Source organism: Melitaea cinxia, chromosome 6, assembly GCF_905220565.1.
Source record: "Melitaea cinxia chromosome 6, ilMelCinx1.1, whole genome shotgun sequence".
Classification (NCBI taxonomy): Eukaryota; Metazoa; Arthropoda; class Insecta; order Lepidoptera; family Nymphalidae; genus Melitaea; species Melitaea cinxia.
In genome coordinates this window covers 8,315,116-8,332,675 of record NC_059399.1, presented here as the reverse complement: position 1 = coordinate 8,332,675, position 17,560 = coordinate 8,315,116, and the positions used below count along the sequence as shown (strand labels likewise).

Here is a 17,560-nt window from a genome sequence, read left to right as displayed (position 1 = left end):
AATAATTTCCGTGAAAACCCTAAAAACAGCCCTTTTTTTCCCATACAAACGTTTTCTAACTAAAATGTAGAGTCAATTTGAACTTTATTACTATTCAATAAAGTTCATGTTAAATAATATATTAGGGTGCATTTTACCTAAGTTATTAATGATTAAATTGATCTTTTTCGTAGACCGCGTTTTAATTTAATTTACATACAGTAAAAATGGTACTAACTAGCTATTTCACATTACTTACTATATTGTTGCGGGGAACAATGGAAAATTACCGTTTTTAAACTATCGACTCCAAATTTGGTACGAATCTCCTATATGTGATGTAGAAATGATCGATGAGCGGATTTTAGGATAACTCATGCCCAATAAGGATTACGGGGGTGGGCGTTAACAATGAAAGTTTGAAATGTATGTAACTCCGAAACTACTGAACCAATTTTTATCAAATTTTTTAAACATCTGTAATATGGTCCAACTTGGGAGATAGGGTAGTTTTTATCTCAATTGGACCCGATAGGTGGCGCTGCTATTGGTATGTAACTTCGAAACTACTGAACCAATTTTTATCAAATTTTGTACGCATCTATAATTTTGTCCAATTGAGGAGATAGAGTAGTTTTTATCTCAATCGAACCTGGTAGGTGGCGCTGCTATCAGTATGTAACTCCGAAACTACTGAATCAATTTTTATCAAATTTTGTAAGCATCTGTAATTTTGTCTGACTTGAAAGATATGGTAGTTTTCATGTCAATTGGACTCGGTAGGTGGCGCTGCTATCAGTATGTAACTCCGAAACTACTGAATCAATTTTTATCAAATTTTGTAAGCATCTGTAATTTTGTCTGACTTGAAAGATATGGTAGTTTTCATCTCAATTGGACTCGGTAGGTGACGCTGCTATCTGTATGTAGCTCTGAAACTACTACCAATTTTTATCAAATTTTGTAAGCTTCTGTGATTTTGTAAAACTGGAAAGATATTGTAGTTTTTATTTCAATTGGACCGGTAGGTGGCGCTGCTATCAGTATGTTAACTATCAAATTTGGTTGATAGCTGTTTTCCGGGCACGACAACGTCTGCCGGGTCCGCTAGTAGTTAATAAAGATGTGTGGACTGTGATATATATATGTGTGATATAAGTGACGCTGTATTCGCAAGATATCACTAATTTTGTGCTAAAACACAGTTTATATATTATTTTTAAAAGAGTAACTGCCGAGTTTCTTGCCGATTCTCCTCTTCAGAATCTACGTTCCTAATCAGTGAGTGGTAGCTTTACTTTAAAATATAATAATCACTTTAAAATTTTAATTTGTAAATTGACTGTTCGAAGTGCTTTTGAAGCATATTTGAATTAAGTTGTTTTTGATTTTGATTTACTTGCTAAAAACTGACTATATCTTTTAGGTAACATGTTTTTCAAATTATATCTTAAATTACCTAGTCGAACAATACCGGATACACACACATACACGCGCACGCGCTTATTACAACGCCATTGTACGTGTATGTTGGTGAATAATAAAGCAGTTTACTGTCTTTTTACGAATCAGAATTTCTACAATGAATGCAAGGAATGATATTATAACACCTATTGCATAAATAATAAAAATTCCCTGTAAATAAAAAATAACCCAATTAACATTGATTTTTACAAAAAAAATTGTTAAACTACTTTTATTTATAATAATACATACCTCCACGTGCATTATAGCTAGCGGCTCAACTTTTTCGATATCTTTCCTCGAACGCGACAGTTTAACAGCTAGTTGAACTTTATAATCTAAGTATTTTACCGCTATCTAAAATACAAGAGGTAAGATAATTATAGATAGTCACAATATTTAAAAATAGTATCATCATCATCATTTCAGCCTAATACAGTCCACTGCTGGACATAGGCCTCACAAGTTCACGCCAAAAATGGCGTGAACTCATGTGTTTTGCCCATAGTCACCACGCTGGGCAGGCGGGTTGGTGACCGCGGGGCTGGCTTTGTGGCACCGAAGACGCTGCTGCCCGTCTTCGGCCTGTGTATTTCAAAGCCAGCAAAAGGCAGCAAAAGTGGTATAATAAAGGATTATTTTGAAAACTATTTCCTATTTGTATTAAATGTAGAAAAAATACAATGCAATACAATTAAAAATGTTTCTTAGTTAACAGATTAAAAACAGCCACAGCTCACAAAAAAGTATTCTGTGGTATGATTTGGGGATAGTTTGGTCCTTACATCTCCTAATTTTGAGTGAATTCCAAAAAAAATGTCAAAAAATTGCTAAATATCACAAAAAAATTAATGCCCAAGTATGTTGCTTATTTACTCTAATTTTACAGGGGTCGTCGCCAAACCATTTCACGGGTCCAGTGTGTTCAAGAATAAGTTCGTCGTTTGTGTACCGATTTTAATAATTCTTTTTTGTTGGCAAGGAGATATTCCAAGGGTAGTACCATGGTAAGGAAACCAGGATCTGATGATGGAATTCCAGAGCAATCGAGGGAAAACCTCGAAAATCGTAGTGACGATTAGTGCGTTTGTTACTTTTTTTCGTCTACTTACGTTGTATTACTTATCGATGTAAATGAAGTCGGTTTTTTTCGTTTGCGAGCAAACACAATTATTATAAAACAAGTTTTATTTAAATTTACAATAAATATTTATTATAAATATAAAATGAAATTACAATATTTAAATTAATAAAACTGTTCTGTAAGAAGGTTGAAACAAGACTGATTTAAATATATCATACGAGTATATATATTAATACGCTAAGGTTAAAATATTTGCCTCCCTTCTTAAAAAAAAAAAACCTCACATATTACCCCACATAAATTATATCTCATTTTATAGATAATTGCTTGCTCTACCAGCATTCACAACTAAAAAAATGATTGTTGCTTTTGTTTTTATAAATTAATTAATTATTAAAATTATATTTATGAAGGCTTTAATATTTAAACAAAGTTACAATGATTGACGGTCCGTAAATTTTTTGTTCAATTTCAAATCAACTCACGTATATACTTTTTTGTAATTTTGTATAGTGATAATTATTATACTTATTTAATGCAAATTATTAGCACGAGTAGAGTATAGCAGCTAGTATTATAATAATTTAATTGAAAAACAATAAAATTCATTAGTCAATCAATTCATGATGATTTTAGGACATTTTTGTGCGATTTTTTGTAAGTTACTCAAAATTAGGTGGTATTCGGACTAACAAAAGTCAAATTCGGATTCAGCGCATCGAAATACATAACCCTAGGTTATGACCTAATGAGGTATATAAATGGGTCTGGTCAAAGGTACAGAGCACTTTTTTATGGGCTGGTGGAATTTAAGTCATAAAAAAAATCTATAAACCTGAGTTTCCCACGCCAGTAAGAGTCCTGATTCGTGAAGACGTCCTATAAGATCGCTTAACTTTTTCGTATACGGCGAACTCTTCCGCATCATCATGATACATTGTTCGAAGTAAAACTCCTCTAACATAATAGTGTAGTCCAAGGACGCCTCTTTCGTAATGTACTCACCAATTGCAAAAGTTCCTAAGGATATAACCTTGATTAAAACATGCGACCAAGTAGATGTAATGAAGTCCTAATAAATTAAATTAAATTTAATACCAGCAGGTAATTTTTCAATACCAAAAGCAATTGATCTAGTAAAGCTTTTGCATTTTAAATCTTCAGCGGAGTATGTGTGGTACAAACTTACTAACTTCTTAATTCTAGGCTGCAATATAAAAAGTATTAAATTACTCTTAACATTAATTATTAGTCCTTATTTTTTTATTTGTCACTAGCTGTACCCGCGACTTCGACCGCGTGGATTTTAACACAAAAAATTATTGTTCAGTTCGCAGAGTTATAAAATAGACTAAAAGTAGGCTAAGTTACTCCTTATACAAGCTATCTGCCAGTGAAAGTTCCGTTAAAATCGGTCCAGCAGTTTCAGACATTAGCCGGAACAAACAGACAGACAGACAAAAATTGTAAAAACTGTTATTTTGGTATATGTACCGTATATACATCCATATACATTTAGTAAAAAGCGATTATTTTAATATTACAAACAGTCCAATTTTATTTATTTGTTTAGATCACAGTAAAAACTACATTTAGTTTTTACTGTGATCTATTCGTCATAACAGTAAAAATTACAAATAACTTTCAATAAAATAGAAATAAATATACTCGTAAATAAATATAAGAAGATCTGCGGGCCGAATTTAAATCTATTTTCTTAAAAAAAAAGATAACCCACATAACATCTCCCGGTACCTCTTCCGTATACGTTTCGACTACCTATCTATTAATTTTGTTTTATTCTTAACCACACAAAGCCTTGCAGGGAGTATATGGACTCTTAATGTTACAAATCAAGTGATCATTAACTGCCTACTCAGATAGAAAAGCAATCAAAATCTTTGAGCGAGGGAAAACATATTAAAAATATTTGTCATAACCTCTTGTGATAGTATAAGAGAGAACGTCCAAGCGTCATGTGTAGCGCCCCATATCAGATTTTTACCGACGATATCCTGTATTGTGTCAACAGATGGCTCATATTTGGGAACAGTAAAAGTAGATGCTAAGCCTCCTCCGTAAGCATTATCCAAAACTAAACCAGCTATCATCATCCATCCGATGACGCTGCGTATACGCCATGTAGGAAATCCTGTTTCTGATTGTGACTGAAATACAAAATAATACTTGTTTAAAACTCATATAACATGATATTTAAAAGTATCTCATATTTATTTTTCTACACCAATGGGGTAGCGAATAAACGAACGATCCATTTCATGATAGATGAACGCCTACAATATCACAAGCATAATAGGCACGTTGTCCTGATTAATATTACTTTTTGAGAATTAAAATAAACTCGATAGCGTTAACTAGACTTTTTATTCAAAATATCCCTGTAGCAATGTATATTTAATATTCGAAAAACAAGCGTTCTAACACATGCAAATAAGGTATTTTTGTAATAACAGAAAAAAAAACGTAAAGCCTTTCGCAATAATAACAAGTAAATTTACCTGAGTTATCATAATTCCGAATGTTAACAAAAATACATCTTCTATTACAAAACCTTTTACAAATATTAAAGCAAAAGAGGCAAAAATAAACGTAAAGAACAAGGCAACCCACACATATAGACTAAAAGGTAACAATGGTAACTTCCAACTTGGTAATAATCTGAAATAAGTAGGTACTTTATTAAAAACTGCAGGCAATATGAAATCAATTAACAATGTAATCAAGAATTATTGTTTACGGTTAAAATAAGATATGACCTTAGCGTATTCTAAAAACACGACTCATGAGAAGTTTAATATGTAGCAGTCAATTAATATAACAGTATGTTCTTAACTAAAAAGATTTTTTTCATTAAAAATGAAAAATACCTTGGGGAAGGAGCTATACATGTTACACCAGTTCTTATATAAGGTGCCGAAAAATCCATTACCACATATTCGTCATACCAAGAGTACAAGGCAGCTACAGAAAACAAACATCCATTAAAAATTAAATTACGTAAATAAGTTTATTTTGTAAATAAAAAATAAACTGTTACTTATTCCAAGATCAGCTTCGTCTTCAACGACATTTCCTAAAACCCCTATACCAGTTAGATTATCATAAATTTCTCCCCATTGATGTTCATCATTTCTCACCAATTTTATAGTACAATTGATCCAACTGAAACAATAGCTTGCAAATAAATTTCTCTTATCGAAAAAAAAGTCGCGTGATTTAATTTATATGTACCTGCAAAATTGGTCGACTATCCTCACATCCATGCCATCGCGGCCTTGTGGTACAACAGTGGGGTCGAGATCTAATAAAATATAAGGCTTATATGTGAATCCAGCCACCTTAAGCGTTTTACCGTATAAGTTAGACATATCATGAGGAAACAAATTCGAATCTTTCAAATACTTTTTTGTGCACGAGTTCCACGTATCTAAGTAAAGAGATTTATTTTGTTCATCCGAAGAAAATCCAACGAACTTATGTGTGATTAAATCATACATGTCACATTCACATGACGAATCTAAAGGTAAAATTAATAAAACGTTGGCTACGAAGCCAGTTTCTTTCATTGACAAAACATTTATTAATTTTTCTGCTGAGTTATTGCTTTTGCTTTGCGGTAGTAGCATAATTATTTTTCTATCACTTCTTCTAACGTTTCCCAGATGAACTACCTTCTCAAAGGCTTTCATAAATATTTCTGGTTCATTCATTTGCACAATGTAATCGGAGCAACCCATTTCTGAAGCATTTAAAGTATAGTTTAAAAGTTTTTCAAAGTTATTAGAAAAAATATACATGAATGTGTTCGGTAACTTTATGTCAAGATGTTCCTCAGATACTACTGTAACACAATAAGATGAGTGCAAATAGCTTTTTATTATCATTTGCAACAATATATAGATGTGTGTAATAGGTGTAGGTAATAACATCTTTAAATACTAGGACAAAAGAAAATTTTCAGAATTTACTTTTACTATCACGATCTACTTTCGTAACTCATTTGTGAGACAAAGGCAAAAACAAGAAAAGATCACTGTTTTATGTCAGTTATTAGGGTTCTTTAAATTTTTTACCAAAGAACTCTCAAAAAACTTTAGAAATTAGAGAAATATATAAAAAAATATATACAGTAGAGTAAAAAAATATATCTTGATCGGTATTTTAAAAGTTTGTAGGTGAGGTCTTGACTGGACATTTTACAAAGAGCATACGAAAGTTGTAAATAGATGAATGGATAGGGAAGATTTCTCTTTCTCTATTTAAAAACTATTGAACTATTAGCAACGCATTGATCAAACCACGCCCTAATCACTTTACATCAAAAATCGCTTGGGGATCGTTACTTGCGCAGGATTTTAGAGTCCGCTTCCGCTTCAGCCTGCAATATCCCACTGTTCGGCATAGGCCTCTATCTCCCTGTAGAAGAAGGATCTTAAACCACCACGCCGCTGCAATGCGGGTTGGCGGATATATTCACTACTATGAAAATCGTTTGCGATCAGGTATAGGTACATGATAACAACCGGGAACGACGGCTTAACGTGCTCTCCGAGGCACGGTGGGGAGACCGACAAGGACTGCAGAAACACCCAGACCACGGCAAACATATGCATGACCAATACAAAAGTTTGTCATGTGCGGGGATCGAACCCGTAACGGCCAGTCCAACAGCCGCAAATCAGTGCTGTGACCGTTGATTTTAGAGTCGCCAGTATTAAAATTTCATGAATATTCTGGCTAGAACCCTCAATTTTGTACGAATTGCAATTAAGCAAAATGCAAAAATAGATCATCATTTACTTTGCAATTGCCTTGCAAAATCACTCATATAAAAATATTATATTTAAACCAGCTGTGCTAGCGACTTCGTCCGTGTGGAATAGTGACTTTGGACAGCATTTTTAGGTATATCTTTTTTTTTATTTTGGTGTTGTAAACACCTTCGTTTGGGTATTTACGTGTCCAATGTGATTCTTTAAATGGACATAACTTTTTTTATTATACCGATTGACATGAAATTAACACTAAATGTTAAGTGAAGCTTATCACAATAGATATATTAGTGAAAACCACATCTAAATCGGATAAGATGTTTCTGAGATTAGCGTGCACAAACGCACAGACAAAAAGTCAAACAGACAAAAATTCATCATCACAGACAAAAATCATTGTTTTGGGTGCTTGCTGTTCGCGTTGATAAAGATCCAATAATACTTTTTCTCATAATTATATTATCCATGTACAGACAGCGCTCCGTTAGATTTTTTATTATATGTACTAATTAATGATAATTGTTTACCATCAAGTTCCATTAGGTTCATGATTGAAAAGTTCATGTTTAGTAAGTAATTCTTTGAAGTAATCGTACCTAATGTCATTTGTTATTTGTTTATGAAATTGGTTGCGAATGCTCTTAGTAAATATGATATATTCAATTTAAGAAATTATCCTCAATTATTTAATTATATATGCAAAAATAATTTGCAGTCTATTTTACTGTGAGCATTTTGATCATAACTGTAATTGAAATGTTAGTATTTTATATATAAGAGACTTATATGACGAGGTTAGTTTAGAATAACACAAATTTGTTATATAAGGTACAGCACTCAGTCCTGTTTACTTAATCTTTTTTTAACTTAAAACAATATTAGAAGATTTTTGTGTTACAACTGAAGAAGCTAATGGATATTAACTTACTTGAAAAGAAACATATGCTCATTTGCGCTAAGGATAAACAGGAATATCGGTAGGCATCCATTTTTTTTTTTGTTATAAGTTAGACAAATATGTCTAAACTCCTTTGTGTTTGTTATGTCTTTTTGTCACAAAAAAAAAGAAACAATACATAGAAGATACATATGTTTATATTCTATAAATGTATCATTATACTAATATATTATTATGCAATAATTACTAATTTTCTTGTTACAAAACAAAACCTATTTCCCCAAAATTGAGAATGTACTAACGTGATACTTAATCGTTTTTAAACTAAAATGAACTAGTTTATTTTTACTAATCTAGTTACAGCTACTAGTGCTACTACTACTTACACTACTAGCTTAAAAAATATTTTAAAAACTGTGATACACGATTCAGCCTGTAGTATCCGCTACCAGGCAAAAGCCTCTTTCCTCGCGTAGGAGAAGGATCAGTGCTTAATCCACCACGCTGTACTTAATTACATGCGTACATATACATGTATAAAAAACTACATTAAATAACAGTAAACTAAGCTACTTTAATTATTACAAAAAAGTTATCAACTTGAATCTTTGACTATTGCCGTTATGCGGCAATATTAATTGAATCGTATTGAATTTTACTATTTTTCTTCTTATAGACGAAGTTTTCTAATAAAAGAGTGAAGAAAGCTAATACTACTCCAACTGCATAAAGAATAAAAATTCCCTGCAATTTAAAATAAAGGTTATTATTAAAATCTTAGTTAATTATATTAATTAAATAGGTATAATTAAAACACACACCTCCACATGCCTTAAAGCTAAGGGTTCAATATTTTCAACGTCCCTTTTCGAACGAGATAGCTTTACCTCGAGCTGCACTTTATAGTCTAAGTACCGCAAAGCAATCTAAAAAAAAAATGATTCTATTTCAAAGTTTTTGCTAAAAATCTAGTAGGATATAAAATGTGTATTTGAGCTTTTGTGACTATTTAAAAATATAAAAGTTACATGTGGAAATATTAGTACCTATACTGTATAATACTATACTTAGACACAGTTGGAGTCAATAAATATAATTTTTAAAGTGAAATAAAACATATTATTATAAACTTAATTTCATACGTTACAATTGCTTTAGATCTAGATTCTATGTATCTATTTTGTTCGACATTGATATCAAATTATAATAAAGATACCTATACTATTGTGAAAATATATTTTCAAAAAAAAAATATTATAAATTGCTCGCTAGTTTCGATAACATTATTTTTGAATTTATTGGAGAGGAGTTTCATGAAGAAAATTTTGGTTTTCTCACCCATCTAGAATTCTAAAACCTTTGTCAAGTTATTTTATAATCTTTTTAACGTTTCATAATGTATATATAGTATACAGAATTTTTGCCCGTGTTATTTTACCTGAGTTTCCCACGCCAACAAAAGTCCTGATTCGTGAAGACGCCCTATAAGATCGCTTAACTTATTTGTATACATGGAACTTTTGCGCATCATCACCACACACTGTTCGACGTAAAATTCTTCTAACATTATCGTTAAGTCCAAAGAAGCCTCCTTTGTGATGTATTCTCCAATCGCAAAATTTTCTACACGAAAAATTGAAAAATGGATAACACGTTTTACCGCTATATTTCACGAAAAATATACTGGCATATATATCATCCATAATAGACACAGTATTACATTATTTTGGGCCCAATTTGAATTTATGTTCAATTGTGGTAAAACTCTGGACAGAGATTTATAGGACAGGGATTACATTTATATATTATATCATTTTACAAGATAAAGGAATTAAACAAAATACATTCCTCGCCCTATAGCTTTGAAGATAAGATGATTAATTTATTAGGATTAATTAGGATACGTTATGATTGCTACTTTTTACCTGCAGGCAACTTTTCAATGCTAAATGCCATATTTCTTGTGAAACTTCTACGCTTTAATTCATCGGCAGGGTATGTGCGAAATAAACTCAGTAAGCTTCTTATTAAAGGCTAAAATTTAAGCAGAAAGTTACACTTAATAAAATAGTATTACATTAAGGGCATGGCGTTATGCAAACCAGTACAACCTCTTTTGAAAGTATTAGAGAAAATATCCAAGCATCATGTGTAGCACCCCACGTCAGTTTTCTATCGACAACATCTTGTATTGTGTCAATTGATGGTTCATATTTTGGTACGGTAAATGTAGACGCTAAACCACCTCCGTAAGCATTATCCAACACTAAACCTGTCATCATCATCCATCCAACCACACTTCGTATGCGCCATGATGAAAATCCAGTTTCAGGTTGTGACTGGATTACAAAAATACATAGGTATTAAGTGGAAGAGATCTTAGCCACAAACAACAAAAACTGTTCTTTTTTCCAATATGTTGGAAGTTTAATTCAGACTCTTACCCGAAGTTTTTATTTTTACTACAGAACTTACTTGAGTGATCATAATTCCAAACGTTGTCAAAAAAACTTTATCAGTAACGAATCCTTTCGCTATTACTAATGCAAATGATGCATATATGAATGTGAAAAATAAGCATACCCACATGGATAGACTAAATGGTAATAACGGCATTGCCCAGCTAGCTAATAACCTGAAATACGCGTAAGAATATAATTAATAATACAGATATATAATGTGTTATTCTGAACATATATACAGACCTAGGTGAGGGTGCTATACATGTTATACCAGTTCTCAGAAATGGAGCAGAAAAATCCATTACTACAAATTCCTCATACCAAGAATACAACGCAGCTGAAATCAGAATGTATACTATTTAAATAAGTTTCTGATGGCCTTCATTTATTTAAATTTTTTAGTACGATATTAAATTTATATACTACCTATGTGTGTGCCGTGTACTTACTTATACCAAGATCGGCTCTATCTTCAAAAACATTTCCAATAACACCAATGCCAGTAAGATTATCATATATTTCCCCCCATTCGTGTTCGTCGTCTCTTACTATTTCTATAATACAGTTAATCCACCTGTATATAATATAAAAAAACAATATTGTGTATAACAGAAACAAGTGTGAAATAAATAAAAACAAATGTCTAGAAGTTTCACTATTGTACCTGCAAAATTCTTCGACAATTCTTACTTCTATACCATCACGGCCCTGTGGTGCAATATCAGTATCAAGATCTAACAAAACATAAGGCGTATATGTAAACCCAGCTACTTTAACTATTCTCCCTTGTAAATTAGATAGATCATGAGGAAATAAGTTAACATTTTTATCAAACTTATTCGTACAAGAGTTCCATTTGTCTAAATACATTGGTTTATTAATATCATTATCTGGTCCAACAAATTTATGTGTAATCAAACCATAAATTATACAATCATACCAAGTTTCCAAAGGTAAAATTAAAAGAATATTGGCTACAAAACCAGTTTCCTTCATTGATAATACAGTTAGCAGCTTTTCTTTGCTATTTATGCTAACAAAATTTTCATTTATTGCAGGCAACATTATTATTTTTCTATCGCTTTTCCGAACGTTACCCATGTGAACAACATTTTCAAAAGCAGTCATAAATATTTCAGGCTCGTTTAATTGCACAATATAATCGGAGCAACCCATTTCTGAAGAGTTTAGCATTAAATAGGTAAGGTCGTCAGAGTTGTTAGCATATAGATACATAAAACTGTTTGGTACATTTATTATAACATTACTTTCTAATACAAGTGCTAAACACATAGAAGAATTTAAATAAGTAGTAACAATAGTTTGTAACAATATTTCAAACTTCCAAACGATTCCTGTCGATATCAACATTTTTCTTTTTTAAAACCAACTAAATATACATTTAAAATTATTAAAACAATGGATTTGAATATACTACAAACAGAGCATTACTTTTTTTCATAAACGTAGTCATAGAAATAATCCGTTCTAAAATAAGCTAAGCTGTTTAACCTGACAACTTTTAAATGCCGCTTAACGTCCATATAAATCGATAAAACATTTGTTATTCCACATGTCACCTAATAAAATGATACCTGTTTACCATTACTGTTTACAATTACATGGTTCTTCAAAGAAAATTTATGATGTGTTATTGTGACCTTTCAAACAGTTTACCTATCGTTTGACTATTTAAATAACACAATACTGTATAAGTAATTTTAAAGCATTGAAACTTTTTAATTTTTAATGATAAATCAATACATATATCTAATAAAAATGTAACGGTTCACTGTCTGTACATTTAAGATATATGAAAAATGGGACCTTTATCAACGGAAATAGCACCCAAAACAATGATTGTCAGAATAGTCAGTTTGTCTGTGCGTTTGTTCACGCTAATCTCAGAAATGACTTATCCGATTTAGGTGTTGTTTTTATTTATATATTGTGACAAGATTAGCTTAACATTTAGTGTTTGTTTCACGTCAATCGGTTTATAAATAAAAAGCTATGCCAATTTAAAAAATCACGTTGAACATGTAAATACCCAAAACGCGGACGAAGACGCAAGAACAGCTAGTATTAAAATATAACAATGAATAAAATGATCATAAAAAGTATGTATATGTAGTATGTACACACGTTTTTATGCTACCTCATAACTTTTGACTGGGTCGTTCTATTTCGATGAATTTTTTTTAATCGAAAGGTTTAATCGAAAGGTCTAAAGTACCTTCTTTTCGAGTTATACTCAATAATGGGTATTTACTTGACTATTTTTTCGTCGACCTACATTGTATTTATATATTATACCACATAACTTTTCACTGAGTACCGATTTTGATGATTCGTTAGACTCGTGCTCTGCGAGGCACCCGGGCTAAAACCAGTATTTGGCGTTAAGTAAGAAAAAGGGTTGTCGAAAAATAGATAAAGACAGTCTTTAAAAAAAATTAAAATACATAGTAGAAAACCACGCACAACATGCACCGGGCATGACCACTAAAATCTCAATTTATGTAACGTAATAAAAACTCTGCATTCTTATTTGTGTAATATTAGAAATACTATAGGTTTCATGTGTTTCTTAATAAGCTGTTTCCTTATTAGCTTATAAATAAAACAAAACAATAACGTGAGTGAGAAGATCTTTGCGAGGCCCCTACTAATGGATATTTTATTATTGTTGCGCGACAAGACGCACACGGCACGTGAGTTAGCGCCACCAGCTTAGAGCGACCAGATAATCATGATATTCAAAGTATATTTGTTATCATTATAAATTAATTCAATTTTGGACAATTTATACTTTATTACTAGCTTATTGTTGTATTCATATAAATTATACTGATAAATACTAGCTGTGCCCGCAACTTCGTACGCGTGTAATTTAACAAAAAAGTTATTGTTCAGTTCGCAGAGTTATAAAATATATAATTTTCTATAATAAAGGTAGCCTAAGTTTCTCTTTATTTTATCAGCTATCTGCCAGTGAAAGTCCCGTCAAAATCGGTCCAGCCGTTTCAGAGATTATCCGGAACAAACAGACAGATAGACAAATTGTAAAAAAATGTTATTTTGGTATATGTACCGTCATACCGTGTATACATCCATATGAATTTAGTAAAAAACAGTTATTTTATTATTATAAATAGACACTCCAATTTTGTTTATTTGTATAGATATAGCTTATATTTATTTCAAATAAACATAGGTCATTTGCTTAGTGTGTGTCACTTAAAAAAGTGTATTTATTAGTAACTCTATTAACTGTACCCGCGACTTTGTACACTATAGCCTGAACCTAAGTCCATTAGATAAGGTGTGACGCCGCGTTGGCGCTACGGTCACAGCACTGGTTTGTGACTGTTGCGCTGGCGGTTATAGGTTTGCTCCCCGCACATGACAAACATTTGTATTGGCCATAGAGATGTTTGGCGTTGTCTGGGTGTTTATGCAATCTTTGTGGTGCCTCGGAGAGCACGTAATGCGGTCGGTCTTGGTTATTATCATGTACACCTGACAGCGATCGTTACTCATAGTACACACAAAATATGTGTCTATTTTCTAACAAAAACTGAACGAGTAAAATCTGTCTACGTGTAAATAAATTATTAGCTTTTTTGATTTTTATTCTGTTTTAGTTATAGTTGTAATAAGCTGTAAGCTATCCTAATAAAATAAAATAAATGAAATTAAATAGTAAAAAAATGTTAATTTCGTGTACTTTACCAAGGAAACGATGCAGAATTTAAACATAAAATTCTCCAGTATAGATTTTAAAATGTGTTGAATTTACAGAATTGGACATTATAGTTTTTTTTTTTTCTTTTCTCTTCCAAAAATATTGATAAAACTTCCACCCTTAATACAATTCTGTAATTTATATCATCAATTAGGTAAAAATTTAATAAAAATCAAGTTAATTTATAAGTCCTCGCTACTAAACTGCTTAATGTTATTTGAAATATGCTTTTAAGAAAATACTACATCAGTACAAGACGACATCACTCAACTATAAATAAAACATTTATAAAGACGATCGCCTGTGTGGTCGTGTTTTTTTAGGCCTAAATAGCCGTCAATGTTAAAAGTAACGCCGACAAAACATTTGACTACTTCTTACGCTCATTTTGTGGTAAAGTTTAAATAATGTTATCGTAATAGATATTACATTATTAATCTGTACAATAATTTTAGAAAAAAAATAGCAAATGCCTAGTTTTAAAGTACTTATAAAAACAGTGGAAGAAAAATGAAACAGATCTATGTGACAAAATCAAAAATGTTTTTTTATTTTATTTAATTACGTTTGCAACTTAAAACGGATACTATTTATAACCATTCAAGCAAAATACACCGCAAAAGACCACATGCAAAAATTTTAGGTAAGTAGGTACATATATCTATTTTTTATACAACTACGCCGGCAAACAAATGACTCACCTGATGGTAAGCGACTACCGTAGCTTATAGACGGCTGCGACACCATAAGCATCGCAAGCTCGTTTCCAAAATCAAAATCAAAAATAGCTTTATTCAATTAGACCCCATGTGCACTTTCGAATCGTCATTTTACAAATTAAAATTTTAAAAATAAATTATTATATTTGTAGAAGTAAAGCTACCGCCGATTCGGAATGTAGATTTTGCAGAGAAGAATCGGCAAGAAACTCCGCAGTTATGAAGGCTAGTTCGCTTCAGCCTGTAATCCTGTATCCCACTACTGGGCATAGGCCTCTTTCCCCATGTAGGAGAAGGATCAGAGCTTAATCCACCACGCTGCTCCAAGGCTAGTTCCCTAACCCCAATCCCCCTCAGGAGCTCTAGTCGCCTTACTCATCGATGTGATCTACTGTAAGGTCGAGGTACTTCCCTAGTCGGGCTAAGAGTAACAAAAGAGTTTTATCGACATGGTCTATTTTGTATATGTTTAGTGATGATTTAGTTATGTGATGATTTTTGTTGTAGTGATGCGTGTACCGCTGGTGCTAAAACAGCAACAGTAGCGGGTTCGTTTCCCAATCGGGACTGTATTGTATTTGTACAAATATGTATTTTCAGTCTGGGTCTCTTTCCTTAGGGTCTCCCCACTCAACGCCGTGCCTCGGTGAACAGATAAGTGTTGGTCCCGGTGGTTTTCATACATTCCTGAAAACAATCGTTTTTCAAAGTAGGGACTACATCTGCCAACCTGCAATCGAGCAGCATGGTGGATGCAGCTCCGACCCATAACTGACCAAATCGAAACAGCTTATTAAAATTACTCATAGAAATGACACAAACAGATAAATAAATATAACACAACATGAGGAATATGCGTCAAGAAAACATTTTTTTTATAAAAAGAGGGGTAAACGAGCGGAAGGAATTATCTATCTATCATCGCAGACTGCAACATTGAATGAGTTGCGAGTGCGTTACCGGCCTTTAATTTATACGCCTAAAACTTATCAATATTGGATAACATTTTGAAAATGATTTCTACTTTCTACCTAAATATAATAAAGTAATATATAATATAAAATAAAAGCTACTTTGTATTATGTAATCAAAATTTATCGGTCACTTCAAAAAAGGAGGAGGTTACTCAATTCGACCGTATATATCTATCTTATATATATAAAAGCGAAATGTCACTCATCACGAAGCTAGACCCGTAAGGGAATAAAACGGGGATGGGAAGTTTGTATAAAAATCCTATGTTTTTGAGGTGAGGAGGTGTCCAAATAATGCATCGTAATCTATATATATATAAGAGAAAGGTCACTGACTCACTCATCACGATGAACAAAGATGAAATTTGGCAATTATGTAGATTATAGTAGTAGACTAAGAACGGATTTTGCGATATTCCACCGCTAAGGGGGTTTAATTGGGGTTGATAGTTTCTATGAAACATATACAGCAGCTATAAGTTCGCCTGATAAGTTATTTATACTGCAGCCTATACCAGAAAATAAAACTAAAAATGTGGTGTATAGAGAGGTTTTATAAAAATAACTATTAAATTATACTAAACTGTGCCTTTTAAAAAGTTACTCAGAGTGATATGCATTTCAAGTGAGTGAAATAAAAAAATAAGTTGCGTTAAGCATCATAATAGTAATGCATAATTATCTTCATAACAACGCGGACGTAGTCGCATGCAACAGTTAGTATATTTAACCGACTTCCAAAAAAGGAGGAGGTTCTCAATTCGACTGTATTTTTTTTTATGTATGTTACATCAGAACTTTTGACCATGTGGACCGATTTCAACAATTTTTTTTTAATCGAAAGGTGGTGTGTGCCAATTGGTCTCATTTAAATTTATTAGAGATCTAACAAGTACATTTTTGAGCTATATCTAATAATGCGTTTTTACTTGACGCTTTTTTCGTCGACCTACGTTGTATTATACCGCATAACTTTCTACTGGATGTACCGATTTTGATAATTCTTTTTTTGTTGGAAAGAAGATATTCCAAGTTTAGTACCATGATAAGGAAACCAGGATCTGATGATGGGATCCCAGAGAAATCGAGGGAAATTCTTGAAAATAAGTAAGAACCAAATTTGCAAAAAAAAATATTACTTTCGATGGAGCACAACTTTATAACAAATTATCCCTATATAAAAAATGTAAGCTCAGTTAATGGATTTAAGTCTCAACTATCAAAGTATATTTTAGAGAATACCCACTTTTATAGTGATTAAGAAAAAATATAAAACGACTTATTTATATTATATTCCGTTAACTAAGTACCTACTTATAAGGCGAATATTTGTATTTATACATTTATTATTATGTTCTCATGTAAGTGAATTTTCTTTTTGAGAATAAATTCTTTAAACCTAAAATCCGCAATAACTTTTTACTGGGTGTACCGATTTT

General features: G+C 32.0%; 1 protein-coding gene across 1 annotated transcript; it reads right to left on the bottom strand.

Annotated features, from left to right (window-relative positions):
- Positions 1-1,357: 1,357 nt before the first annotated feature.
- Positions 1,358-12,124, bottom strand: LOC123654549 (the record flags this gene model as incomplete). The annotated part of the gene is made up of 19 exons (XM_045590448.1): positions 11,345-12,124; positions 11,130-11,254; positions 10,924-11,017; positions 10,694-10,853; positions 10,330-10,557; positions 10,144-10,252; positions 9,657-9,841; positions 9,040-9,144; positions 8,846-8,962; positions 5,780-6,486; positions 5,586-5,710; positions 5,416-5,509; positions 5,047-5,206; positions 4,468-4,695; positions 3,626-3,734; positions 3,363-3,547; positions 1,696-1,800; positions 1,545-1,614; positions 1,358-1,377 (listed from the first exon to the last, which is right to left on the bottom strand). Coding segments are annotated over exons 1-19 (3,633 nt in total), but the record flags the coding sequence as incomplete, so codon positions are not given.
- Positions 12,125-17,560: the final 5,436 nt, after the last annotated feature.